This window comes from Suricata suricatta, chromosome 2 (assembly GCF_006229205.1).
Source record: "Suricata suricatta isolate VVHF042 chromosome 2, meerkat_22Aug2017_6uvM2_HiC, whole genome shotgun sequence".
NCBI classification, from domain to species: domain Eukaryota; kingdom Metazoa; phylum Chordata; class Mammalia; order Carnivora; family Herpestidae; genus Suricata; species Suricata suricatta.
In genome coordinates this window covers 6845227-6871644 of record NC_043701.1, presented here as the reverse complement: position 1 = coordinate 6871644, position 26418 = coordinate 6845227, and the positions used below count along the sequence as shown (strand labels likewise).

The 26418-nt window shown below is 52.6% G+C and overlaps 2 protein-coding genes across 9 annotated transcripts in view; one reads left to right on the top strand and one right to left on the bottom strand.

Annotated features, from left to right (window-relative positions):
- The window catches only part of CUL1 (cullin 1), an 85355-nt gene extending 81571 nt beyond the window's left edge, over positions 1-3784 (top strand). For 2 of the 3 annotated variants that reach the window (XM_029921906.1, XM_029921915.1), the window contains exons 18-22: positions 1156-1203; positions 1281-1363; positions 1889-1994; positions 2466-2579; positions 3291-3784. In XM_029921906.1, coding sequence (XP_029777766.1) covers positions 1156-1203; positions 1281-1363; positions 1889-1994; positions 2466-2579; positions 3291-3371 — 432 coding nt within the window. In that variant the 3' untranslated portion in view covers positions 3372-3784. Of the gene's footprint in view, positions 1-1155; positions 1204-1280; positions 1364-1888; positions 1995-2465; positions 2580-3290 lie in introns of those variants that run through there. The other variant, XR_003902450.1, reaches the window with a different exon arrangement.
- Positions 3785-7609: 3825 nt separating this feature from the next.
- Positions 7610-26418, bottom strand: part of EZH2 (enhancer of zeste 2 polycomb repressive complex 2 subunit) — a 40327-nt gene continuing 21518 nt past the window's right edge. For all 6 annotated transcript variants that reach the window (XM_029921931.1, XM_029921940.1, XM_029921948.1 and 3 more), the window contains 12 exons: positions 19432-19523; positions 17829-18069; positions 16852-17021; positions 16376-16470; positions 14759-14799; positions 14196-14321; positions 13224-13402; positions 11717-11812; positions 11048-11129; positions 10380-10460; positions 10134-10218; positions 7610-7940 (listed from right to left, as the gene is read on the bottom strand). In XM_029921931.1, coding sequence (XP_029777791.1) covers positions 7880-7940; positions 10134-10218; positions 10380-10460; positions 11048-11129; positions 11717-11812; positions 13224-13402; positions 14196-14321; positions 14759-14799; positions 16376-16470; positions 16852-17021; positions 17829-18069; positions 19432-19523 — 1349 coding nt within the window. In that variant the 3' untranslated portion in view covers positions 7610-7879. The remainder of the gene's footprint in view (positions 7941-10133; positions 10219-10379; positions 10461-11047; positions 11130-11716; positions 11813-13223; positions 13403-14195; positions 14322-14758; positions 14800-16375; positions 16471-16851; positions 17022-17828; positions 18070-19431; positions 19524-26418) is intronic.

Below are 26418 nucleotides of genomic sequence, written 5' to 3'. Positions count from 1 at the left end.
TGTAGAGCGCTGTGTGCTTCTGGGCTTGGTGTGCTGGGATTTCCTTGATTTTTACATTCGTAGGGATACTATTGGTCAGTTTCTTGTGATGTTTGTCTGGTGTTGCTGACAGGGTAATACTGGCCTTATTGAATGTCATTTTTTAAGTTTACGTCTTCCTTTTGAGAGAGCAAGCAGGAGAGGTTCAGAGGAGGAGAGAGGGAATCCCAGGCAGGCTGCGCGCTGTCAGCACAGGGCCCAGTGTGGGGGCTGAACTCCCGGACCATGAGATATGATCTGAGCCGAAACCCTTCCAGGCGCCTCGGGAAAGCGTGTGTTCATTGATCAGGCTTCAAGTTAGCCCAGAGTAATGTTCCGATTCTAGTGGCAGAGTGAGTCTGCCCCTGTGAGTGTACGTGAGAGTCCGTCTCAGCCCTCATCCCGGCAGGAGGCCTGGACTCGGGTAGAGGTTCGGGCCCACCCCAGGCACAGGGAGGACGCCGCCCTCAGCCCCTGCCCCACAGGGCTGCTGTCTGCGGCTGCGCACTCCCTGCCATTGGGCTCCGAAGTGCAGCCGACGCGGCCCAGTGCCCCCGTCCTGCTCTGGGGGCCTGGGCTGGTCACCTGAGCAGAATGGTATCTGTGAAGGTGGCAGGGGGTGGGAGTTCTGTGCGTCGGGGTAGGAGGTGGGGGGTGGGGTCGTCCAGGGGACTAAAGTTGGGCAGGTGGTGCTGTCCGATGTCACGGGGTCACAGACGAGGCCGAGACCCACCACGTGCGTTTACAGGTGAGGCGTCGGCCAGAGGCCTGTGTGGCGCCTAGGTCACCCCTCCCCCCCCGCAGGAAAGGAGGACGCAGTCAGCCGCTGCTGACCATGATTGGTTCCCATAGGTTTAAGTGACACGATCACATTGTTTGTGACATTTATAATCCAGTTGGCGTGTTTACTGCAAGGCGGTCAAGGCCACACAGGGTTTGGCTTCACTTTGACAAGTAGGCGCTGGCAGTAGGGAATTTGGGGGACCTCCTCCACACCACCTCTTTCTCCCTGGGCACATTATGTTGGGGTGACTGCTGTGTTCTCATCGAAAATCAACTATGAGGTCGAGTGTGTGGTTTTTATTGCAAAGGAAATGTATTTTTTTCGTTAACCTGCCTTTTTCTCTTTAATTGCAGGACATTCTGGCACAAGTCCTACAGATTTTACTGAAGTCGAAGTTACTGGTATGTTTGTGCATGTTGGTGTCGGGCTGGAAGGGGGCCTGGTCCTGAGGTGATGGGTGACGGCTGCTCTCCTGCAGGTCCTGGAAGACGAGAACGCCAATGTCGACGAGGTGGAACTGAAGCCCGACACCTTAATAAAATTGTATCTCGGTTATAAAAAGTAAGGAAAATCTACGAAGTGGTGGGCTCTAGACCACAGGCTCGTCCCCTGGCGCGTGGACAGCGCCCCTGCGGACGGAGGCTGGCGCGGCGTGGGCCTCGGTCCCCCCCGTGACCCGGGTCGCCTTCCGCTCGCCTCTGCTGCCGTGGGTGGGGGGTGCTTCTCTGGCTGGGAGGCACCTCTGTAAATGGCTGGCCATGAGAGCTGGGGCCTCTGTCTGTCCCAGTGTCTCGATTTTGTTTCACTTGACAAGATGTGGGAGAGCGCACGGAGGCACCGAATCCCCCGTGACACTGGCGGCCCGTTATTGGCAAGGCAGGAAGCCACCATGTGGCGGCGGCCCGGGGCCTGCTGGGGGCCGAAGTTCTCACGGAGGTGGTGGCGGACAGTACTACGGGGGCGGGGTGCCGGGCAGTGGAGACCCGTGGCTCAGGGAGCAGAGGCTGCTTAGGGTCAAAAGCAAAGAAGCCCTGAGCACCTGTCCTGGGAAATGACAGCAGTTGGTCGTCTCCGTTTTCCTGGCAGTAAGAAGTTAAGGGTCAATATCAACGTGCCGATGAAAACTGAACAGAAGCAGGAACAGGAAACCACACACAAAAATATCGAGGAGGACCGCAAACTGCTGATTCAGGTGCCTGGGGGCCGCACGGGGTGGAGACCCCTCACACGGTGACGCAGCGTGGGTCAAGGGCTGGCTGGGACTCGGGAGAGGTTGTGGGGACGGTGACCAGTTCCGAGTGGCACAGAGGAAGTGGGTGGACGCAGGGGCCCTGGCTAGTTCACGGGAACTGTCGGGGGAGGGGGCGGTGAGGCCACTTCTGTGGCTCCAAAGATGCCGATCTCTCCCCCTGCTATAATTACTAATTTTCTAATTTCCATCCAAGTTAGTGAGTAGTGCGGTGATTTCAGGACATGATTAACACTGCCAAGGAGACCAGAGTCTCCTAATGTTTATCTTGTCTGTGACCATTTATGAAAGCACAGTCCTCTGCGTAGACACGGCTCTAGGCAGCCTGCGGGCTAGTTGTCCTGAATGTTTGGGGACAGGTGTAACCATGAAACGCACTGGTCTCTCCTCCCTGGTGGCTGGCGGGTGGCGCAGGCGGCCATCGTGAGGATCATGAAGATGCGGAAGGTCCTGAAGCACCAGCAGCTGCTCGGAGAGGTGCTCACCCAGCTGTCCTCGAGGTTCAAGCCCCGGGTCCCCGTCATCAAGGTACAGGGGCCCCACGAAGCTGCCGCCTCACTTGAGGAGAGGCGTGTCCCAAACTCGAGGCCCTTGGCCTAGTGTGCGCACTAGGTTTCCCCAAAAGGAAGTGGGCTTCATTTTGAACCTTTTTATTAAAATCTGTACACGGGGTGGCACACAATCTAAGTGCCCATTTCACTGATTCTCCCCCAGCAAATACACTTGTACAACCAAGATCCAAATCAGCAGTTAGAAGGTGACCAGCATTCCAGAAGCCTCCCTCTCACTGCCTCCTATCTAGGACCTGTGCTCCTTGCCTCCCCCCCCCCCCCCCCCCCCCCCCCCCCCCCCCCCCCCCCCCCCCCCCCCCCCCCCCCCCCCCGCCCCAGCTCAGAGTAGCAAGTCTGCAGCTCTGAGACCACTTGTGTCAGTGGCCAGTGTAGAGCCCCCGACAGTCAGGAGGACCCCCCGCCCCCCAGTCCCTGCCGGTGACGTCCCCAGGACGCGGTCTTGGCCTCTGCGGCCCCTGCTGTCTCTGAAGCCTTAGTCACCCTCTGCGAGGACGCCGAGGACATGGGCACCGAGGGGCCTCGGCCCAGGGCAGCGCTGGCCGGGCTGCACGTGCCCCAGGCTGAGCGCTCCGTGGTGGAGGGGTGGGGGGTGGGGGGCATCTCTCCGGGCAGTGTAGGGACATTCCCCCTTTCACGACCTGTCTTTTTTTATTTAAATAATGTCCAGAAATGCATTGACATTCTGATCGAGAAAGAGTATTTGGAGCGAGTGGATGGTGAAAAGGACACCTACAGCTACTTGGCCTAACCCTTCCAGAAGGGTCTGGCTGTGCGGCCCGCAGCAGGTGGTGCCCGGCGGAGAGAGCGAGACCATCTCTGGTCCCCAGCGGCCGGCCGCCGCCTGGACCTCCCTGTTTAAACCCGAGACCGTCTCGGGCGCGCATCGGAACTGCTCAGGATTGACGCGTTTCAAGTCTGTACATAGGGACACCAACGCCATTTAACCTAATTTAAGAAGAGGGGGCGCGCGCCCCCAGGGCTGCATGCTACCGCATCCACACCAGTCCGCCGGCCTCGGGCCATCGGCGTCGCCAGCGCCTCCTCTGAGAGCAAGTCTAACGGACCCACGTGTACTCTGCTATGGAAAACCATTTGTATAGTGTGCTTCATTTTTTAATGTGTGAAAATAAAGAAAATTAAAGAATTTCTGTACAAGTCGCATTTGGTTTTGTGTTAAGTTTTACTGGTTTCTACATGTAAATAAAAGAGCTGCTGATGGTGCAGATTTCCAATCCCGTGTCTTCCAGTCTGACAGGCTGCACTCTGCCGACGGAGAGTTTCCCGTCTTAAATCGTGAGACCTCTGACAGTCCCTTCCCCCCAGGCGCTCCTGTTCCATTCTAGGACTTTCTGCAGGGACCAGAACGCAAACGCAACTACAGGTTGATTCTGTTTGACACTCGGTGAGCTCCCAGTGGGTTAATCCGGACATCCTCCCAGGTGGGGAAACGGGCCGCAGGAGAGGAGCCCGGCCGGGACCACGTCGCCCACTAGGCCCACCCCGTCCTCCGTGTTCCAGCCACTGTCTGCACGCAGGGATCGTGTGGGACCGACACACCGGCTCCTCCTGGTAAGACACCCTCACGGCCCCTGGCCCAGGACACCGGCAGGGCTGCCTCCCCCCGGTGGGGGGCCGAAGGCGAGCACCCCTGGGCGGGCCGGGCAGACGGCGTTTGCCTCCACGCGCCTCCTGGTGAACAGGAGACCAGAGGCAGGGGGAGCGCGCCCGGCACCCGTCCGGTCGCAGGGGCTGCAGAGCTCTAGGCCGCGGTCCCCCAGCCGTGTCCCTTCCTGGCCTGAGGGACAGAAGAAACCAGGAACTCCGCCTAACACCCCACGGCCGCCTTCTGGGAGAAGGACCTTGAGCAAGACCACCTTGAACCCACCCTGAGTCAGGGTCCCATAGGCCGAAGAGGTGAGAGGGAAGTTCTCACTGTTTCTTGGAAGGATCCAGGCTGACAGGTTAGTTTAAAAAGTTACAAAGTTGGGGGCGCTTGGGCGGCTCAGTCAGTTAAGCAGCTCGGGTCATGATCTCACGGTTTGTGAATTTGAACCCCATCTAGGGCTCTGTGCTGACAGCTCAGAGCCTGCTTTGGATTCTGTCTCCCTCTCTCTCTGCCCCTCCGCTGCTCACACTCTTTCTCTCAAAAATAGGTTTAGAACAAAAAGTTACAGGTTCAGCGGGTAGAAGTAGTAGCAGTAGACTGAGAGTTTGTCAGTGTCCACGTCTTTATTGTTGCTTTTCCAGCTTTACAGACCCTCCCCCCACCCCGCTTTGGAAACCAAGCAGAAAGGATCCCTCAGGCCCCTGTCGCCGGGTCCTGGGGCGCCCGGGCTCCCTGCGCAAGCTGTCCTCCCCCCACCACCATCCCTTGACCTGCCTCAGGGACGTTTGTGCCACAGACGCCACTGAGCCCCTTTCCTACGCTGTTTGAGCCCCGTGGAAGGTGGGAGAGATCTTAGGAGATGGTGCTGGTGTCCTGCGGCCCCCCCCCCCCCGGGTACACAGGACACGCAGGACGGCCACAGAGGTGCATGGAGCGGCAGTTAAGTCCGGGGGCTCCTCCACATCAGGCCAGTGTACCCCATTTCCTGGGCGCAGAAAGAAGGAATGAGCCCCAAGCTCTGACTTTATCGCCCAGCCCCGCCGCCATCCAGTTCCTGTGTGCGCTGACCAACTGCCTCTCTCCCAGGAGCGGATGACCAAAGCTGCTCCCGGGGAGACACCCAGGTGTCCTGAAGGGCCCCGAGGAGAGGCCACACAGCTGTCGGTTGAAGGAACACCACCACTTCCAGGTCCTCTCGCCCAGGAAGGACACAGACAAGGTAGGGCCGCAGCCCACAGCCTGTGAGTCTAACGGGCTCTCCTAGGTGGGAGCCATGGTCACACGTGCCTGTGTAGACAGATTGCCGGCCAGTCCCTTGTCGGCACCGTTGGGGACAGTGGCCGGGAATGCTGCGGCCCAGGCCCTGAGAGGCGCAGGTGAGGGGAGACCAGCACACAGAGGAGCAGGGAGTACCTGCCACCTAAAATACCTCTAGTCACCAGATGTGAATTTAAGTAAATACAAGAAAGAAAAACAATTTGCACTGACAAGAATTTTCAGATGGCCGTGTCGTGCTGGACGCCGGTGTCCACTGAGCCTCTACGAGAACTCCGGGTTCCCCACAGTCTCAGAACGGAATCCCCTTCTGGCGAAGGCCATTGTCCTGGGAATTGCAGGCCGGGGTTGTCTTGGGGACCAGACTGTCAACCAGCTTACGCCCTGGTCGGTGGCAGACCAAACACGGACCTTGCTCTAACACCGGAGTGTGGACTTTCAGGCGACTTCAGGGAGGTTCTAGTTCGTCAGCTCTGCCTGCCTGACCCCCTGGGCCACCCTCACCGGAAGCATCAGTGACAGAGGGCTGCGGCGGAAGCCACCGTTTTCCGCAATTTCCAGCAGGAGCCCAAAGCTCATAAAATTTTCAACGGCATACTTAGGTTCTCTGAAAATGAACCTTTCTGCGAGTTTAAATTCCATGACTGGTTGGTCCCTGTGTGACTGGCAGTTGGCAGGGACAAGGCCCCTTACAGGTCATCTTGGCAGAGGCGGAAACCAGGAGTCAGTCACTGAATGGATATTGTGAAGGCTGGAGGCTGAATAAACCAGGACAATATTGAAAAATAAGCTTCGAGATGGGACTGTAGTTTGCACATTTTCACGAGAAGCTACTAAATATGGGTTGGAAGTAATTTTGACAAACCGGTTGCTCATGGCATCCTCAGATTTGCCAGGGTCAGGGTGGGCCAGGGGCCCCCCAGACGCGGGTGGGGACCGTCATTACAGCGCGGGGCCATCTGCCTGTGGTTATGGCCAGTGGGCAAGAGCTCTAGAAGGACCAGACACTGGCCAGCAGGCACCCTACTGTCTGCCTGTCGTCATGCTTTCGGAACGGTCCACGTGGGTCCTCCTCCCTCTCCCGTTCCTCCGTCCCAGCTCTGAATCTGAATACCTGGTGTGCCTCACCCTGAACCCCGCCTGGCCCATGTTTGTGCTCAGAGGATCTGTGTTCACCACGCCGCCATCAGGACACCGGAGAAGCGCCTTTCAGTGCTCAGAAGTCCCTGCTCTCCGTGACAACTTCTGTCTTGGTGATGGCCTTGGGCAGCTGGTGTGTTGAGTGAGGCCGTCCCTGGACCCCAGGCTCTGCTCCCGGCTGTGCATACGCGGGACGGGGCGCTGTCCCCAACGGGCTCCACTCACGGCCGGGGCCCAGGGGGAGACGCGGCAGCGCGAGAGCAAGCACCGCACTCTCCCTGCGTGGGCCCGGCAGCCACAGCCTGGACACGGGGGCTGTGAGCCCACCGGTCCGCGTCCTCCCGAACCACACGCGGCCAAGGCCAGGTGTTCCTGTTGTCAAAGCCAAATGGCAAATTAACTCTGAGGACTGGCGTGGCGAGGGCTGCCGCCTTGGTGGCCAGGCTTGTCGCTGTTTGCGTGGTTGGGAAGGGAAGACGGAATTAAGCTTCACATGAAATACCACGTTGTGTAAATCAACTAAAAGGGCATCTAATTCCAGAAAGGGCAACAGGACCACATGGATGGATTGCAGCTGCCAGAGCCCAAGGCAAGCGCCCATTTCCTGGACACTTTGGGGGGCGTTTATTAGCCTTTTTTTTTTTTAAAGGAATAACTCTGGTGTGGTTGTTACCCCTCACCTTTTGCAGGTAGGACTCTCCTCACGCTATGGATTTCTGAATGGCCACCTCGTCTGCCTCTGACTTTATCCAGAGAGCAAGGTGCCGATGCCTCCATGTGCCTGGCCCCGTGATGCCAGTGTCTGGTCACGTCAGAGGTCTGTAATAACTGGGCAAATTAGTACTCCCAGGGAGCAGCATTTAAATCCGAACTCTCGGAAAGACCTGTCCAACACGCCCAGAGTTCACGGTGCGTGTGCTTCCCCCCCAGCTGCCAACGCTGCACGACCAATGACAATACCAGGCAGAAGTTCAAGTATTCTTTATTCAAAGTTGAAAAATGTACCATACTGCATTATTGCAAAAATTCACTGGTACAAAACACTTTGCAGCTGGTGAGAAGGCAATAAAAAGTTGATTTTTAAATTCATTACTATAAATTATTCTTACAGTACTTTGCAAATTCAGACTTTCAAACTGCATTTAATTTTTCTAAATTGCCCACAGTACTCGAGGTTCCTGAAGCTAAGGCAGCTGTTCCAGAAAGGAGGAGGGGGGAGGAGGAGGTAGCAGATGTCAAGGGATTTCCATCTCTCGCTCGATGCCCACGTACTTGAGGGCATCCGCCTGGCTGTATCTGAAACAGCAAGCAGCAGCAGTGACCAGCCTGGGTGACCGAGCCCCCCCTGCACCCACCTCCCGGGCCCTGTGCACTGGGTCTCTGGGTTCTGCTCTGAGAACAGGACAGACCTGTGAGCACAGCCCTCCCCTCAAGAGGGGGCCACGGACGGCCTAGCACCAGGCCAAGCTGTAGCCCCTTCGGGGGACAGGACGCCCACGGGGAGCGCCGTGGCTCTGAGGGTTCCTGCCCCCCCTCCCCCCAGGAAGCCCAGGATGCTGCACCATTGGGGGGTGGGGGAGAGCGGCTGCCTTGACCTCCCCGAGGCAGGGGGCACCCTGGGGCTGTGTGCCACAGGCACCTCGCTAAGTGGTTCTACTCTGCCCAGCTTTGCCGGCAGCACCACAGCCTCAGCCCCAGGACTTATCTGCCCCGCAGTCGTCTGCATCTAAATACACGCTCTTGTCAGTTTACCCCCCAGAGCCGGATGGCCAGCAGGTAGGACAGTGGCCAGCAGCACCTTAACCATTCCAACATGGAACACTGACAATGTAATAAGCGCTTTGCCGCTAAAAAGAATGACATCGCTCTCAATGCACTGATGCTAAACATGGCAGAACCTCCCGGAAAAGCATGTGCAGAACACTGTGAATAGTGAGCACATTTACTTTAGAAAACGCCACCTACAGGAAGCCCGGGGAGGACCAGGCCCACCCTCCCAGCGGGGTGAAAATTGGGGCTTGCCCCCATCCTTACCATACAGGCATACCTCGTTCTAATGTGCTTTGCAAACATTACTCTCTGGGTTTGTGGCAGCTTTACATCTAACAAGTCAGTACCATTTTTCCACATCTGGCGTATCTGGTCATTGTTGGAATATTCCAGACTTTCTCAATATCAGGCCTGATAAGGTGACTCGTGATCCTGGCATCACGATCTGCACCCCCAGGAGAAGCTGGATTTACTGGATACACATCCCGTGTGGTCTGACCAGCCCTTCCCCCTCTGCTCGGGCCTCCCTAGTCCCTGAGATGCAACAATCTTGAAGTCGGGGCAGCCCCGAAGTGTGCAAGTGAAAAGAAGGGTCATGCGTTTCTCTCTCATAAAAAAACTAGACATGACTGAGCTCAGCGAGGAAGGCATTTTGAAAGCCAGGATGTGAATGCAAAGGAAAAGCTCGTGAAGGAAAAGAAAAGCGCTCCTCCGGAGACCCCACGGACAGTGAGAAGGCAGCATGGCCCCCCCTCCCCCCCTGCTGGCCTGTCCAGATCCCTGCCATTTCCTCCAGAAGATCCACCGGCCGCCACACGTTCCCTGACGCCAGAGCCGGGCCCTAACTCTTCAATACCATGAAGGTGGAGAGAGGAGAGGGGGCTGCAGAGGGGAAGCCTGAAGCTCAGGGAAAGGAGCAGGGGCCAGGCGAGCGCCAAGGTGTCCAGCAGGTCCAGCTGGGAGCACTGACGAGGGGCCTGCGCTACACACACCAGCCGTTGTGGGAGGTGCCGGCCAGGACCGTCCCGGACAGAGAGGAGTCCGTGCCAGGCCTCAACGCTTCCAAGGCGCTGAGGCCAGCGACCACCCTGCAACCCCGAGGACCCCTGGGAGCCGGGCGAGGTCGGCCCCGCCTGCGCTCCCTACACAGAACAGCGGAGGCTGGCCGTAGACCCTACCGCTCAGCAAAAGGGGTCCTTTCCCACCGGGACTGCTCACGGCCAGCGCACCCAGTCACGCCGGAGAGCTGTGCCAAGACTGACAAGGTGACTGCTGTGTTCATGCCTGTGGACACCACACCCCTCCTGTGGGTCAGGCCGCCATGGTGACCTTTAACTACTAGATGTGAACACATTTCACAAGCGACAGCTTGTGGTTCCTTGGATGGATCTGGGCAAAGGCGACAAAACTTCTGGAAAGGAGTCACTGTTCTAGATGCAATTAAGAACCCCACTTGGCAGCTGTCCCTGTCTGGCAAGTCTCCCACCAGCAAGAGGATCGGGCTTCACTCGGTGCAGTGGTCTGGAACCAAACCCGCAAGATCTCCGAGGCATGCCTGTATTTCAGAAGTAAGCATTCCCTGTCTAACACTCCACCCACGCCCCTGACAAATAATGTACCAAAACTAAAGGGAAGACCAACAAAGCCAGGCTTCACCCACAGCTTTGAGTCCAGGAAGAAAAAGCCCTGAGGCCCCGCTAGAAATACAGGGTTACTCACCTGTAATCAAAAAACAGCTCTTCGCCGGTCTGGATGGCTCTCTTAGCAAAAATCCCTATCCTGTGATCGCCGTTAACCATCATAACTGGAAAGAGACATGCACACTGAGGTCGGTGAGTTGGATGAAGACATTTCCCAGGGAAGGTCTCCCTTGTGCACATAACCTCTGTCCCGGGGCTGTTCAAGTTCACAGTCACTGGTCTGCAAGGGGGTTCTGGTGGGAATGCTGATTCCATGAGCACCTACCTTTTGCATAGCAGTTTGGATTTACTGAATGATTTGCAAAACGAATTTTGTTACCCTTGCGGGTTGCATCCACCACAAAATCTAAAGAGAAAGAAAAAACAATCTGGTGAACAATTTCCTTCCTAACTTGGTAAACATGAAGTTACTACAGTCCCGGAGCTGCCGTGGGTCAGAGGGGTTCAGGGCTGGCTTGTGCCAAAAATGGCACCCAAATTCCTAACTTCAAGATTGAGCATTTCCTCTTTCATTCCCCCCCCCCCCCCAACAGCCTGTGGAACATGTTCCCAGAAAGACCTTCTACTTGCTTCTGTGCAAAGTTACTCTGAAGGCATCGGGGGCAAAGCGTACCCCCCTCCCTGCCTCGTGTTCACCACCCAGAAAACGCATCTAGAAAGCAGCTGCCTCATTCTCACAGGCCTTTTGAGAACAAGCAGGCAGGACGCTGCCCCTTCCCTGGTGGACTCCCCACCCGAGGCACCCCGCAGAACGTGCCCCAGCAGCCCCGGGGGGCAGACGGCTCAGACCGGCTTCCACCCCGCAGCATCAAGGACAGCCCGTTTCCAGCGCTGAGAAACCCCCGCCGCCGGGAAGTGAGGTGGAGATGCTCCCGGCAGCCCCCAGGACGCTTGGGGCCCCTGGCTCGCAGGTGCCCTCCCCCTCCAACCTACCATTGTTCAAGTTGAACAGGAAGCTGCACATGTATTTGTCATACACTTTCCCTCTTCTGTCAGCTTCATCTTGGGAAATAATCTAACAAGAAAGGCACAAGGTGGTTTTGGATTGGGTGATCCAGGCTCCCAGGGGGCGTTACGGGCCCGTCCTTCCTGGGGAGACCTAACCAGCTACGGCCGCTGCTCTCTCCCATTCAGTCTACACGCGCATGTTTCCAACAATGAAGTAACAGTTCCTCATTGAAAGGAATCATGCTTGGAGAAAGGGATTAGCAAAGGTCTTTCACTGAATATAAAATATAAACTCAGAGGGTTATTTCCAGAATGATGCCAGCCTAGTGGTTCTTCCCTCTTGGCCGCTACAGAGGTATGTGATGTTTCTAGATCTTTATCAGTCAGACTGGGGACCAAGCAGGGTAGCCTCTCCAGCGAGAAGCTCTGGTTGTCCCCCTGTCCCCAGATGCTAAATGCAACAAGGCCTAACGCAGTCTACCTACCGGGCAGGCCAAACACACCAGCAGGAGCTAAGTCCAAGCTGAAAAGGTGTAGTTTTACTACCTCGTGTCTAGTCAAACCCCACAGACTTGTCCAATGAAACCAACCCCAGGGGAAGGCAAGTCACCACACGACGCGAGTCCCGCCCGCGCCCGCAGCACCGCGCCTTACCTCCCCACAGTACTCCGAGATGAATTCGTTTTTCTGCACGGGATCTTTGATGAAAATCCCCCAGCCTGCCACATCGGAGGGCGCCAGCAGCAGGTGCTAGAGAAGCAGCGCACGCAATCGCGTGATCAAAGGAGGGCAGAGCTGGAGCACCGCCCGACTCTGCAGCCTCGCTCCAAGTCCTCGGACCCGTCCTGAAGCGATGCCGTCGAGGCCCCCCACCTCCGGTGCTGCCGTAGCGCGGAGGAACCACAAAACCGGTGGGCGTGTTTTGGGAACACCGTTAAGCAAGATGAAGTCCAGTCGGTAAAAGGTATCTATGTTCTCTGTATGAGGAGCTAAAAGGTGGCACATCCACCAGATGTCGAGGATGTGAACTGCCCAACCTGACACCATCACAGCCAAAATATGAAGCTGCTGCCACTGCTCTGAACAGGACGCCTCGAGACCCGGAGGTGTGCTGCTGCCCGCACATTCCCGGGTGACTCGAGCCATGACCACCTGGATGTGGGTTACTGCTCCTTTCTTGACATGGGGTCAGGGAGTCTCAGAACTCCTGGAGTTCTGCGGACAAGAAGTCCACACATGACGCACTGCGAGCAGGGCCTGCTGTGTGTCACCCGAGTGTCGGCCTTGTTAGAGCCCAGGGGGCCCAGTCACACATCCAACTACTGATGCCGGCACAGTCATGGATCGGGTCCCGAGTGCCGGCTGTGCACTGAGCATGGAGCCTGCTTGGGGTTCTCCTTCACAAAATTAACAGCTGATGTTAATTTTTAAGTTTGTTTTACAAATAATTAACTGAAGAAACCCATCATCTACCTGCCCTAAAACAGTAAGATACAGAATTGCCCAAGTAGATGCTGTCCATTTCTTCTCGGTAATAAACCTCCTGGTTACTACGCTTAAAAGACCCGGTGTCTCTCACGGGCCTCAGTAACGCAGGTCCTGCTGTGAGGTCCCCGAGGTCCCTGAAGAAGGCGAAGGAGTCCGGCCAGCTCCTTTCCCTTGGCACAGTAGGAGCCTTGGAGAGTATCTGAGAAAATCAAGGCTCTAGATTCTGAGAATAGATACCCTTTCCTTACATGGAAACGATCTAGTTTTAGAGGCAGCTAGAAAAATTCCTCTTCTAGGGGCGCCTGGGTGGCTCAGTCGGTTAAGCCTCCGACTTCGGCTCAGGTCAGATCTCGCGTTCGTGGGTTCGAGCCCCGCGTCAGGCTCTGTGCTGATGGCTAGCTCAGAGCCTGGAGCCTGCTTCCTGTTCTGTGTCTCCTTCCTCTCTCTGACCCTCCCCCTCCCTTGCTCTGTCTCTCGTGTATCAAAAATAAATAAAACATTAAAAAAAAAAAAGAAAAAAGAAAAATTCCTCTTCTACATCTGAGGCCTTCCAGAGCTGCTCGGCAGCACTTACTGGTTCGCAGGACGCCACCGTAAGGGAAGGACGCGTTCCCAGAAGGAAACCCAGCTGCTCGCTGGTCGCGAGCGCGCGCAGAGCGGGGGCCGGGCCTACCTTCTTGGAGCCCCGCTGGATGCTGCAGTTCTTGCAGGACACGTTCTTGCTGTCCCAGTGGTCGGCCGCGCCGCAGGTGAGACACAGGTCGGGGTCGCACTCGCGCACAGCCAGGTAGCACGGGCACTGCTTGGTGTTGCACTGGGCTTTGCAGCGGCAGCCGGGGAAGCGGTTCTGACCTTCAGAGAGATGGGCCTTGTCACGACCACCTGACTGTGACCCTCCCCCCTGGACCCCTCCCCAAGGCAGGCTGAAACACAGGGGCAGGGAAAGTATGGCTGTCAGTACTGAGACCCACCACCCAGGGGCCCTGCTCTTCCCCGTTCCCTCGTTGGACGGCCGGTGAACTGCAGAGCTCCCGGCTACTACTGCAGGTGTGAAGGAAAGATCCAGACTGAAGAACAGCCACGGAGGAGCACCTGGGGGCTCAGGTCATGATCTCACAGCCTGTGAGTTAAACTGTCTCCCTCTTTCTCTGTCCCTCCCCCACCGACCCCTCTGCTCATGGGCACGTGCTCTTTCTCTCAAAAACAAACATTTAAAAACTAAATAGCGGCAGCCGTGGTTCATAACCGCACCATGACCCGTGTCCGCGCCGCCTGTGCGCTTTCACGACATAACATAGTCAGGACCCTTCTGCCGCCTTCTAACCCCCACGGGTTCGGGCAACCAGAGCCTCTGGACAGCCATCTGGATGCCCTGTATGCCCCATGCAACCTAACTGTGACGTCATGTGACGATCCAAGAAAAGCTCCTTTACAAAATCCGATTCTGCCTCGCCTGCCCATGGACACGGCTGGCGGCAAGCACGGCGCCCGTTACGGGGCCGTGAATCCTCGCAGGGTAAGGGGGTGTCCTGGAGAGGAGACCACAGCACGACCTGCCCAGTTTCACTGACCTGGGCTCCCAGTCAGCAGCGCAACCGAAGAATGAAATCCCTGTGCAGTTCATGAAAGCAAAACAAGTACTTACACTCTGAGCTACACTGACAAAACTTCTCACAAAAATTCTGTGCTATCACGCAAGGGCACGAGCTGTCACAAGGCTGCCGGGGATGGTCACAGGGCTGATAGTTGTAAACGTGGTTCGAGGAGCCATCTGCACAGAGAGAGCAAGCACGCAGCTCACCCGGGTGTGACGGGGTCGGACACGCGAACGAGGACCTGTCTCCCGGGCTACACGGAGGAGCAGCGAGCGTTCCTCACTGCATTTCCCACACGACCCGTCTCTGTTTACAAAGCGATGGGAGACGGTACCTCCACCCCCCACGGGCTGAGGCAGTCCAGGGCACTGTCCCCCACCCCCTTCCCGATCCCAGAGTCCTTTCACGGACGGCTCGTCCCCTCCACCCAACCAGCTCTCCCTGCAGCACAAGACTGACTGGAAGTTAATCAACAGACATCCTACATCGAAATGGGTTTAATGTGCAGAAGTCAATTATATCAGAACATCCCCAACACTAATGCAGTTACTGTTCTGAAGCAAACGAGGAGACATTTTTAAGTTAATTATAAGTTGAGTGGAAAGATGCTAACCCTTTTTCAGCTGTATCTTTCTGCAGTGTGCAGCCCACAACCTGCAAAACACAGAAAATCAAGGTCGTCTTTGTGAAGCCGGGAGCAGTCACCGCATGGATCCTACAGAAGCCACTTCTACGGGTCAGGGTGGGCCACGAACCCAAGGACGGCTGACCGTGGAACAACATGCGGTTAGGGGTGCAGACCTCCCGCACCGTCAAACTCTGCGTCTACCTTCTGACTCCCCTCAAAACGGACCTACTGTAGCCTGGGAACACCGAGCCTTACAATAGTCGGTTAGTACGTGTACTAGTGCAGGTGTATGTACCATACGTGTACGGTGTTCCAACAATAAGGCTACAGACAAGTGTGTTGAGAAAATCATAAAACATTATTTACAGGACTGTACTTCTCCCTACCCCCACCCCCCCACAGTTATATGAACCCAGGCCGTTCAGACTTGTGTTGTTCAAGGATCAGCTGGAACCATGAGAAAAGAGACTGCCCCCCTCCATGGCCCTCCCCCTCCCCCCAGTCAGGTCTGAAGCCAGCCACGTCTTTGTGCAGCAAGGCACATGTGGTGGGGTTCATTTGGATGTGAATGAACCTAAAATAGTACAGTTTCTCTGATTTCAGGCATCGTTAATAATCCATTGAGCCGTGTGCTCAGAATTTAAGAAACTAAAGCCTAAATTCCTTTGAAAAGAACTTCTATGTTCTTCAAGTTCTAAATCGAGCAGACCCCGCCTTTCTTACAGAAAAGGAACAGAAGCATGTACACAACTTCCCAAGTGTAGTCATCCTTTATACTCAGTCGTGTCTCTCAAGAACGTGGGGAGCGGGAAGAAAACGGGCCAGGGCGTGCACGGCGTCAGGCCCCACGAATCAAGCTGGCCTCGGGCACCCGGGTAGCTCCATCGTCCAGTTCCTGGTTTGGGCTCAGGTTATGAGCTCCAGCCCCGTGTCAGGCTGGCACTGACAACGTGAAGCCCAGGTGGGATTCTCTCTCTCTGCTCCTTCCCCACTTGCTCTGTGTGTGTCTCTCTCTAGATATATAAACTTAAGTCTACCCGTAAACACTCCCTTCCAGGCAACCCTTTGTGAAAGGTGACCTTCACAGAGGCTTAATGCAAGGTGTCTATTAAGAGCAGAAAGGGACATGGGGACCCTGGGTGGCTCAGGTGGTTAAATGTCATGATCTCACAGTTCATCGGATCAAGCCCCCGCATCAGGCTCTGTGCTGACAGCTCAGAGCCTGGAGCTGCTTCGTGGATTCTGTGTCTCCCTCTCTCTGTGCCCCTCCCCTGCTCCACATGCTCTCCCAAAAATAAACATTAAAAAAATTTTTTTTTCTCAACAGAAAGTGTCAGCACACACTTAGAGAAGCCAGGCCAGCACCCCCCCGCCCAGCACTCGGGCCCAAGGACACATCCTGGAGTAAGTGCCCAACTGCTGAGGGAGCCATCACTACAGAAGCTACCGTTAGGTTCTCCTAACACACCGAATCCACTGCCGACTCCCATATTCCCAGGAGGAAAAATACCAGCGAGCGCCTAGGCTGATAAGACTGCAGCTTCTGTCACAGAGCAAAGCAGCGTCCAGGGGACCTGCCAGACGGGCCACGTGCCAACTTACCGGTGTTTCCTCTTCTTCTTCCTTGGAGGGGTATCGACATCCTCGGCCGGCACCGGAGCTATGATGCTCGATTCTTTGACACGGAACTCATACACCTGGCAAGAGGCAGAGCAGGGAGCCGTGGGGGCCGTGAGGACCCTGTGTTTAGGCAAACCCGTGGGTGCTCCCCGCTCCCAAAAGCCTCCTGCCTCTGCCACCGCACTGCCAGGCACTGGGAAAGAGTGGAAAGCCACACGGATGCTGGCTGAGAGTCGCAAGGCTCACCTACAGTCTTCCTGACTCTTTAGATCCCTGACCTGAGACCTCTAAAATCGGAAGACTCCATTTCTGTCCGTTCCCTCTCAGTAAACAAAAGAAAAATCTACTTCTCGGGAGATGGACAGGAGCTTAAGATTACCCAGGAATGTTCCGTTTGGACAGGGACAACGTGTTTCCCCTCTGAAGTTCCCGAGCAGGGCTTTACCAGATAGGCTTACCTGTCTACAAGTTTTGGTCCCGATGAGCCTAGCAATGGCACAGAAGTTGTCATAATACGTGCCGATGAGCACCCGGAACATGGAGGCCTCAGCACCGCTCCACTCCACGTTCTCAGGAGGCTCGATGTTTGGCTTCATCTTTATTGGCGTTTGACACCGAGAATTGGCTTCTAGAAAACCAAAAATACCCATTGGTCAAAAAATGACAATTGGGAGCACCTAGGTGGCTCGGTGGGTTCAGTGTCCCACTCCTGATCTCTCAGGTCAGGATCTCACAGTTCGTGGGATCCATCCTCACATCAGGCTCTGCACTCACAGCATGGAGCTTGCTTAGGATTCTCTTCCCTCCCTCCCCCTGCCTCTCAAAATAAACCAGGAAGGGAGAGAGGGAGGAAGAAAGAAGTAAAACTCAGGATTGTGCCTAAGAAAAAAGCAGGGAGTGAATCACCTTGAGAGGAAGGCTGGAAACAGTCCCTAAGCCTCCCAGGGAGCATAAGGCCGGGTTCCCTTCAAAACAACCTTCTAGATGCAAGCCAGGGGCGGCACCTGGCGGGCTGGTCGACAGAGCCTGGGACTGGACCTCGGGGTCACGGGTTCACATGCCCACCATGGGCATAGAGCTTACTCAAAAAAAATAAAATGAAAGCGAGGGATCTACTGCCGTCACCCATGGGGTAAGTCACAGGGCTGAAAGGACAACTGAAATCCCAGCAGTAAAATACCAGCCGGCAGTTCCAGTGGGCTCAAACCGAAACCTCGCACGAAAATCGATGGCATTAAACCGAATGAGGAAGAAAAGCAACACGGAACGTGACCACACGCGGCCCGGCCCCTCCCCGGGCCCGGGGAGAGGCGGCAGAACCCAGCCCCAAGCCCTGACGGCCTCCCGGGTCGTAGACTCCCCGTTGGGCTGACAACTGACCCGCTGCGCATGCGCATGGGCCCTGACCAGCTCCCCGCCCACACCCGCTTCTGACCCGAGGAACTGGAGGTCTCATCTTTCTTCTCCTCTTCCTCTTTATCGTTGTTCTCCCCGCCCGTCTCCGTCCCCGCTTCCCGGTCGCTGTCTGTGTCCTTGGACTCCAGCACGTTGATGGTGGGGGTGCTGGGCCTGCTGCTGTTGTTGGGGAGCCTTCCTCTCCTGCGGCCCCCGGGCCGCTTCGGCGGGGTCTTGATGCGCTCGGCTGTGAGGGCGGCAGCGAACTCCTTCGCTCCCTCCTACGGAGGGAAAGACGCAGACAGCAAGGTAAACTTCTCCAACTCGTGTTGAATGAGAAAAATGACTTGCACAAAGCAAATCAGTCGATAAATTATCACGATACCCACTTTTACCAATAATCATTTGCACATCCTGGCTTTCTGCCTGCTTTTGATAGTTTGAAAATTTCTGAAAGATCGATCTAGGTTCTCTCTCTGCTACACGGTGCAAAATCAGGCAAGACAATTCTGTGTGAATTTGTGAGCTGTATTCTATGAACGGATTATAACAAATATAAAAAACAGGTCAGTCTCTTGAAACATGGACATTCAGGAGAAGAATCACACACCTCACATGCATCTAGACCCAGACTTTCCCACTGCAGGGTTTCTTCTGGTGCCGCTCTCTGGGGAGATCTCAGAAACACCAGGAGAACAAAAATCACATAGGCATGCTGGGCTTCATCGTGTCCAGCCCTACTATTAAAAAGAACATCCCCCTTTTCCTGGGAGGGTTGCATGGCCCCCCAAAACTGTGAAAGCGGGCATCTGGCATTAGCAAGTCCGATCACCTAGCTCCAGCAGGTATGTGACAACAGGACGATCGTGGATTACAGAGAGACCACAGAAACACCTCCGATGAGCCCAGGAAAACCCCACCCGGCACAGAACATTCTACAAATGGGCTCCAGGATCCCACGTTACAGTGGCAGCAAAAGTGAGAAATTTGAGAGCAGCCAACAGATTTACACTTCATTCTACACATACCGAACTGCTTAAACTAGGATGCTCTCTGCAGGTGCCATCCTCTGACTCTCCTGTCCAAACTCCAACAGGCACTACAGACCCAATTACTTCCTAGGTAGGAATGGCATGGTTCAAAGAGGGGAAAGGGTTAAAAAAAAAGATCGTGCCCATAAAAAGCAAGTTTTCTACCTCCTATCATCCTAAGCCCTTACCCTTTTCTCCATCATTAAAACAGAAATTCCGTGGGACCTGTCACCTCACTGCAGCCGCCCTGGGTCTAGAACCCTGAGGCAGGCTCGGGAACTACCCCGGACAATCACCGAGCTCTGGGGCTGAAGAGGCTGCCTGTCCTCACGCTCATGAACTCCGGCAGATGTAAGAGTCCCTGATCCTAAGAACCTCACCAGGTTGCTGAAGAGCCCAACACAGAGAGCCCAAGAATAGTACACGGTTCCCGAAGGACTAGAACGTGCAGTAGGTGACTGCGAAGAAAGAAGCGGCAGGGGACAGAGGGCCTGCCCACCGCGTGGCCGAGGTGCGGGAGCAGGAGGGTCCGAGCTGGCGCCCCAGACCTCAGCCCCGGCTGTCGCTGAGATTCCGCAACTGGCCTCCAGAGCGGGCAGCCCGCAGGCTTACCAAGTGCTGGTAACACTGTGGTCCACAAGGCTTGTTGTCCAGAGCTGTTTCTGTGTTCTTCCTCTTGTAAGTGTTGGGTGTTGCGTGAAAAGCTGCAAAATAAACAGAAAATATCCAAATATAACTACATTCACTTGTCATTTCCAGTTTAGTAGAAACCGTCAACTCGTACATTTCAACCTTGCCAATGCCTGGCTTCCATTACAGAACTTTCCTTCAGGCTCTTCCCGAGTCACCTCCGTGTGTTCTCCTCAGCTCTCCCCTGGAAACCACCGCTCCTCCCCTCCAACCCGTAACCAAGGAGGAAACCGTAAATTCTGGAATGATTAGGGATTCCCTCCTTTTCTCTGTGCAGGTAAAACTGATGCACATACACTCTTAACTCTGACACGAACATTTGAGTCTTTAATTAAACAACAAATATATACCCTCTACAATGAAATCACATTTCCTACTTTTACCAAAGATTTCTGGCATCTACAATTTCTTGATTTCTAAATAAAGGTCAGCAATCCGCTTGTCAAATGGGACAAGAATGGGACAGCACTTGTTTAAAAACTAGTTTTTAAAAATAAAGAAGACAAGAAGGGGGCGCCTGGGCGGCTCAGTCGGTTAAGCACCTGATTTCCGCTCAGGTCGTGATCTCACAGTTTGTGGGTTCGAGACCCAAGTCAGGCTCTGTGCTGACAACTCAGAGATTCAGAGACAGCTCAGCTGCTTCAGACTCTGTCTCCCTCTCTCTGTCCTCCTCTACTCAAAAAAAAAATTTAAAAATCTTTTTAATAAACAAACAATATAAATAAAGAGGACAAGACACCTGGGTGGCTCAGTTAACTGACTCCGTTTCAGCTTCGGAAAATGATTTCATTGTGTGGGATTATGCCCCGCACTGGACTCTGCATGACAGCAGGGAGCCTGCGTCAGATTCTCTCTGCCCTTCGGCCCTCTCAAAATAAACTTTTTTTAATAAAAAAGAGGATACCTCAGATTACTGAAACTCTTCCTGTCTTTGTTTTTTTTTTAAATTGACTTTTTTTTTTTAATTTTTTTTTAATGTTTTATTTATTTTTGATACAGAGAGAGACAGAGCATGAGAGGGGGAGGGGCAGAGAGAGAAGGAGACACAGAACCGGAAGCAGGCTCCAGGCTCTGAGCTAGCAGTCAGCACAGAGCCCGACGCGGGGCTCGAACCCATGAACGTGAGATCTGACCTGAGCTGAAGTCGGAGGCTTAACCGACTGAGCCACCCAGGTGCCCCTCTTCCTTTCTTTGGATCAGACACAATTCAAGATCCTCGACATGGCTTCTATAGGAACTACATGGTCACACAAAACAGATTCTACAAACAAAAGTGTTTCAAACTTAAGATCCCCAAATAACGTGCTTATAACAACAAGATTCGAAGTACAGTACACTGGCCAACAAATCCAGCATGAATGCACAGCAGTGAGAAGGTGGGAAAACCCTCGAGAAAGCCTGCTTCCAGCTACCAAGGTGAATGCTACAAATGCCCTTTTCAGAATCACACAACACAAAAATGGTCTAACTTGGATAAAAACAAATGACATATTCATGAAACAAACTATTTAAAACATCTGTAGAAAGTCATACTTCTATCCACAGAACTTAAATGAAAAAGATGAACTGACTGATGAGGGAAACAAGGAAAAAAAAGACAAAGTGATGTCTTTGAAGTAGAAATTCAAGGCTCAAATTCTGTTTCAAGTAAGTGAGCTCCATTTCCCTGGAATGAGAGACTGAAACCATGACTAATTTAGCTCTGGGTTCCATTTTTGAATAGGTGAGGACCCCTAAGATCCGAAGTTGGAGCCTACAGAAGGTTAAGGTTACATCAGCAGCAAGCAACTGCATCAATCCAAAAACCAAGATCACCCTTAGCCAGAGTCAGCAGCACATACGGATGTATTTTTGGTAAAACTCATTTTTAGTCTGGATGTCTCCTCTGTTTAAAGACGATGTTCCTGATTTCACCCGAGTCCGTGGGAAATAGGACGCCCGTGCACAAGTGAGGACAGCGGCCATGGCGGCCCCAGAGCAGAGTGACAGACCCCACAAGCCACCCCCCTGGCTCTACGGGAAAAACTCACACACTGTCCCCCAAAGGTGCATTCATAATCGCTTACGGTACCGTTGTTAATTCCACATTGCATTTAGCTCAAGAAAGAGAAATATTCTCATTGTTAGACTTCCCTCAGCAGGATTTCAATCTCCCAATTGTTTAAGAAAACTAAGTACACAAAGAACTCCCCCTTCTAGAAATGTCTGGACTCTTTTAAATTTTCAGAGTACTTCATATTTTCACATAGGCATCTTAAAGTACTAATATTTCAATTAAGTTATTAAAATATATTTCAAGCTAAATATAGTATGAGGGAAAAAGATTATATAAAATAACCTGATCAGGAAAAGTATTAAAAGAAACTTTAAGGGGTGCCTGGGTGGCTCAGTCAGTTGAGCGTCCGGCTCCGGCTCAGGTCATGATCTCACGGTTCGTGGGTTCGAGCCCCGCATCAGGCTCTGTGCTGACAGCTAGCTCAGAGCTTGGAGCCTGATTCAGATTCTGTATCTCCCTCTCTCTCTGACCCTCCCCTGCTCGCACTCTCTCTGTCTCTCAAAAATAAATAAAAAACATTAAAAAGAATTTAAAGAAAATTCAAGCAGGGTACTTTTTCTAAAACCTGACAAAAAGGAGAGAACAAGAAATGTTAAGGGCTTTTTGATTTTGTGTTTTGGGTTTTTTTTTGAGCAACCTAAAAAAATCTTGAAAACTCTCATGTAAAGGTTGTCAAGCAAAGGTAAAAAGGCCGCCACAACGCCCAGTTCCGGCTCCCCTGCACCGGTGGTGGAGTAAACCGGCCGACCCCACCGAGCGGCCCTCCACACACCACCGCACACACAGAACTGGGGAACCCGAGGATTACGGCGGTGATTTTACAGATCAGGAGCCGGGACTAGAGAACAACCCGCGCGGCGGGTCAGCGGGCGGCAGGGGTGCCGAGTGCCGAGTCCCGCCCCCGCAAGCTGCCCCGCCCCGCCCCACTGCGTACCTTCTCCTACCTTCTCCAGCACGCTTCCGCTCGCTGTCATGTGATGATAATGACAAGATAAATGAAGGCAGAGCAGTACACAGCGTCGGGGTTATGTGTTAACTCTGCCCAAGTACTCAGCTCGTCTGCACACAAGAAAACCCCCCAGGCGTCAGGATCCTCACCCCCATTTACAGATGAGGAAAATCAAGATGTAGGGAGGGTAAGTCACTCTGTTAATTACATGGCAAATATGAACTCTGTATATCTGAATTTTAATGACACATCTGAAATACTAGAAATAATAAAGTCAACCCTCAACTACAAACTTTGGAACACTTTCTGAAACTCTAGCCATTAAGATGTTAAAAGCTCTACATTTAGCATTAATACATATTCCAAAAAGACCAGACTTTTATATAATATCAAAACTGGCAAAAAAAAAAAATACAGAAAATTATGCTTAAAATGATTCCTCTGTAAGCCACTCAGAGAATAGAAAACCTGACAAACCACGCATTCCAGGGCTCTACCTCTGATCCTGTTTAAGCCCAGAGAATATCCCAGTCTGCCTGCCTTCCCTCGCATCAGAAACGTCACCTGTATATACCACCACAGTCAGTTCAGGAGTGGACCCTAGTTCCTCTAACAAGCGTCAAAGACAGACGAGGCAGCCAATTTTAGACTGAAACGTTTATAAAAAAATTATATTGGGGCGCCTGGGAGGCTCAGTCAGTTAAGTGTCCAACTCTTCAGCTCAGGTCACTATCTCATGGTTCGTGGGACTGAGCCCCATAATTCTCTCCCTCCCTCTCTGCCCCCCCCGACCCCCGCTCACACACTCCCTCAAAAATAAACAAACTTTTTAAAAAAGCAAGCACGAAAGAAAATTACTTGCAGAACAACCCATTTCCAATTTACAAAATGGATCATGGCCTACAAAGTGGGATTTGTTCCCAAACCAAAAACCATGCATCCTTCAAGGTTCTTTGATTATCTAAGTCCTTCTAATAAAAAAGACCCACGGTCAGACATACTCAGCTCTGGCTCAGGTGAGCTGCAAATCCCCCCTAACCGCCAAAACCTCTTCCTCACAGACCAGAAGGGTAGCCACCCCGACATCTACACACCCAGTGAAGCCTGGGAGCAATAAGACTACAGCCCAGAAACGATTAAAATAGACAACATCCAAAAAGACCCTTCTACACAGAAGTTTAAAAATTCTCCCTTAAACAATGAGTTAAAAAGAAAACCTAAAAATGCCTTTAAATTCCTGAATAAGAATACTACCAAACATCAGAACCTAAGAGAGGCTGGAACAGTGCTGTAGAGACAACACACTGTGTGTCAACCACGTACATCCAAAAAAGAGGGAAGAACGAAAACAATCCAAAAACCAGACTCATAAAGAGAAAAACAGTAAAACTAATACAGTAGCTGATTCTGAGGGAAAAATACAGAAAACAAATGCTTAAAATAGATACCACTTAAGTGCATCAAGAAAAATGAGAAAAAAGAATCACTGGAACACTTAGATCAACTGTATACAAATAAATATCAAAACTTGGGTGAAACAGGTAATTTTCAAAACTGATCCAGAAGCAACAGAAAATGCATCTGCTAGTACCAATCGTATTTAACGCCATACCGAAGATGTAAACCAATGTAATTAGACCAGGATAGAAATTAAAGTCATAAAGACAAAATCTCAGTAACTGCAGTCTACCTCCAGAGCTAGAAAACTCACAAAAGAATCCACTGAGAAACTCATAAACAAGGACAATTCAGTAAGACATCAAGGTATAAAACACGTAACATTTAAAGAGAAAAAGCCCAGTAACAACCCATTAACCTAAAACTCATCTTACAAAAGAACGTACAGGAGCTACATGAAGAAAATTCGAGGTTATTAAAGGACACAAAAGGAAACTTGATCATAGGTTACACTTAATCCTCATTTTAAAATGCTGATTTCCCCTTAGGTAATTTATAAATTTAATGGAGTTCCAATAAACATACTACCTAGACTTTTTTTTGTAATTAGACAAACGGATTCTAAAATTTACATTAAAGAGCCAGAGGGAATGGGCAGAGATCTCTGAATAAAGCCTCCTGGAAGAGAACACAGTGAAAAAGACCTAAGCACACATGGTACAGGCAAGGAGGGTGGCACACCAGGAGAACTTTCTAGTAAATGCCATGGAAACAACGAGGCAGCCTTGGAGGTGGGGAGAAGTGGATCCAAAACTCTATCAGAATCACTCACTTCCAAAGGATCAAAGAGTTAAATGCAAAAGAGGGAGGCGGAAACGCGGGGGCCACGTTAACCTGCACCTGTGCCAACGCCGTGCGGGCACAGCCAAGGTCATTCACCACAGAGCTGTCACGGTGGCGGAAGGCGAGACAGGACCCAACTGCTGAGTTGCACTGCCTCCTGGGACAGAAGGCTCCGTGGCTCTCCAGACAGGCAGTCTACACCACGAACTCAACATGGGGAGAAGCCTCACTGACAATCGGGAAAAAGAACGTCTTTGCATTTTGCCAAAAGATACTACAGAAAGAGAAAAGAGACGGGACAGTAGCGGTTTAAGGAGTGAGGTACAAACCCCATGCGTGGGGGCACGGGCGGCAGGAGACTTCACTGGGTACCTTTTAGTACGTTTCCAAAATGGGCACCAAACGCATGATGAGCTGTTGAAAAATAGTAACTAAAAACAAGCCAGGTTCTGTTTGAAATATTTTACGCATGATAATAAAATTAATCTTCACAACAGCTTGTGACACGGTATCATTCTATCACAGAGACAAAAACTTAAGGCCCAAATGTCCCCAGCATGACAGAGGGACTTATCACATCCAAAGTTCGTCACAGTAACTCAGATCTGAAGATCACGACAAAGTAACTCCAGTAATCATGTTCAGAAGCAGCATCCTACTTCCTGATCCATTTGCACACAGAAGGTACGAGAAAGCTACGCCTACATGGAGGGACCATTTCCCCATCACAGAGCTGCCCCTCCACTCTTCTGTGAGGGGGACCCCTGGATGCAGTTCACACTGTTCTTCGGGAGAACTGGACAGAACTTTATAAACTGTGTGTAGGGGCTTGGTTCAGTCAGTAGAGGGCGCAACTCTTGCTCTCAGGATCATGAGTTCAAGCTTAAAAAATAAAATCTTTGGGGCGCCTGGGTGGCTCAGTGGGCTGAGCATCTGACTCTAGATATTAGCACAGGTCATGACCCCAGGTGGAGCCTGCTTGAGATTCTCTCTCCCCCTCTCCCCTGTCCCTATCCTCTTTCTCTCTAAATAATAATATTAATAAATCTTTAAAAAATAAAAAGATGAGGGGCACCTGGGTATCTCAGTCGGTTGCACACTGACTTCACCTCAGGTCGTGATCTCAAGGTTTGGGAGTCTGAGCTCCAGTTGGCCTCACTGTTGTCAGCCTGTCCGCGCAGAGCGTGCTTCAGATCTTCTCTCTCTCTCTCCATCCCTTTCTGCCCCTCCCCTACTTATGCTCAAAAGATAAAACATTAAATATACATTTCTTTAAAAATTTAAAAATCATTGGAGAGAGAGAAAGATAGAGAGAGAACAAGCAATGGAGGGGCAGAGGGGGGTGGGCAGAGGGTCCAAAGCAGGCCTTGCGCTGACCAAAGAGCCGACGCAGAGGTTCGAATTCACAAATCGTGGGATCATGACCTGAGCACAGGTCAGATGCTTAACCGACAGAGCCACCCATGCGCCGTCAACTACAGATATTTTTAAAAGAAACTTATTCAGAGGACCCAAAAAAAAAAAAAAAAAAAAAAAAAAAAGACAAACACTAAATCAACAAGAATACCTACAAGCATCATTTTAGGCCATTTCTTATTCAACAGAACGCGTTCAGCAATCCAGCAGTGCTGCTCAGGGGCACGGGCCGGTTCGGCCATCGCTG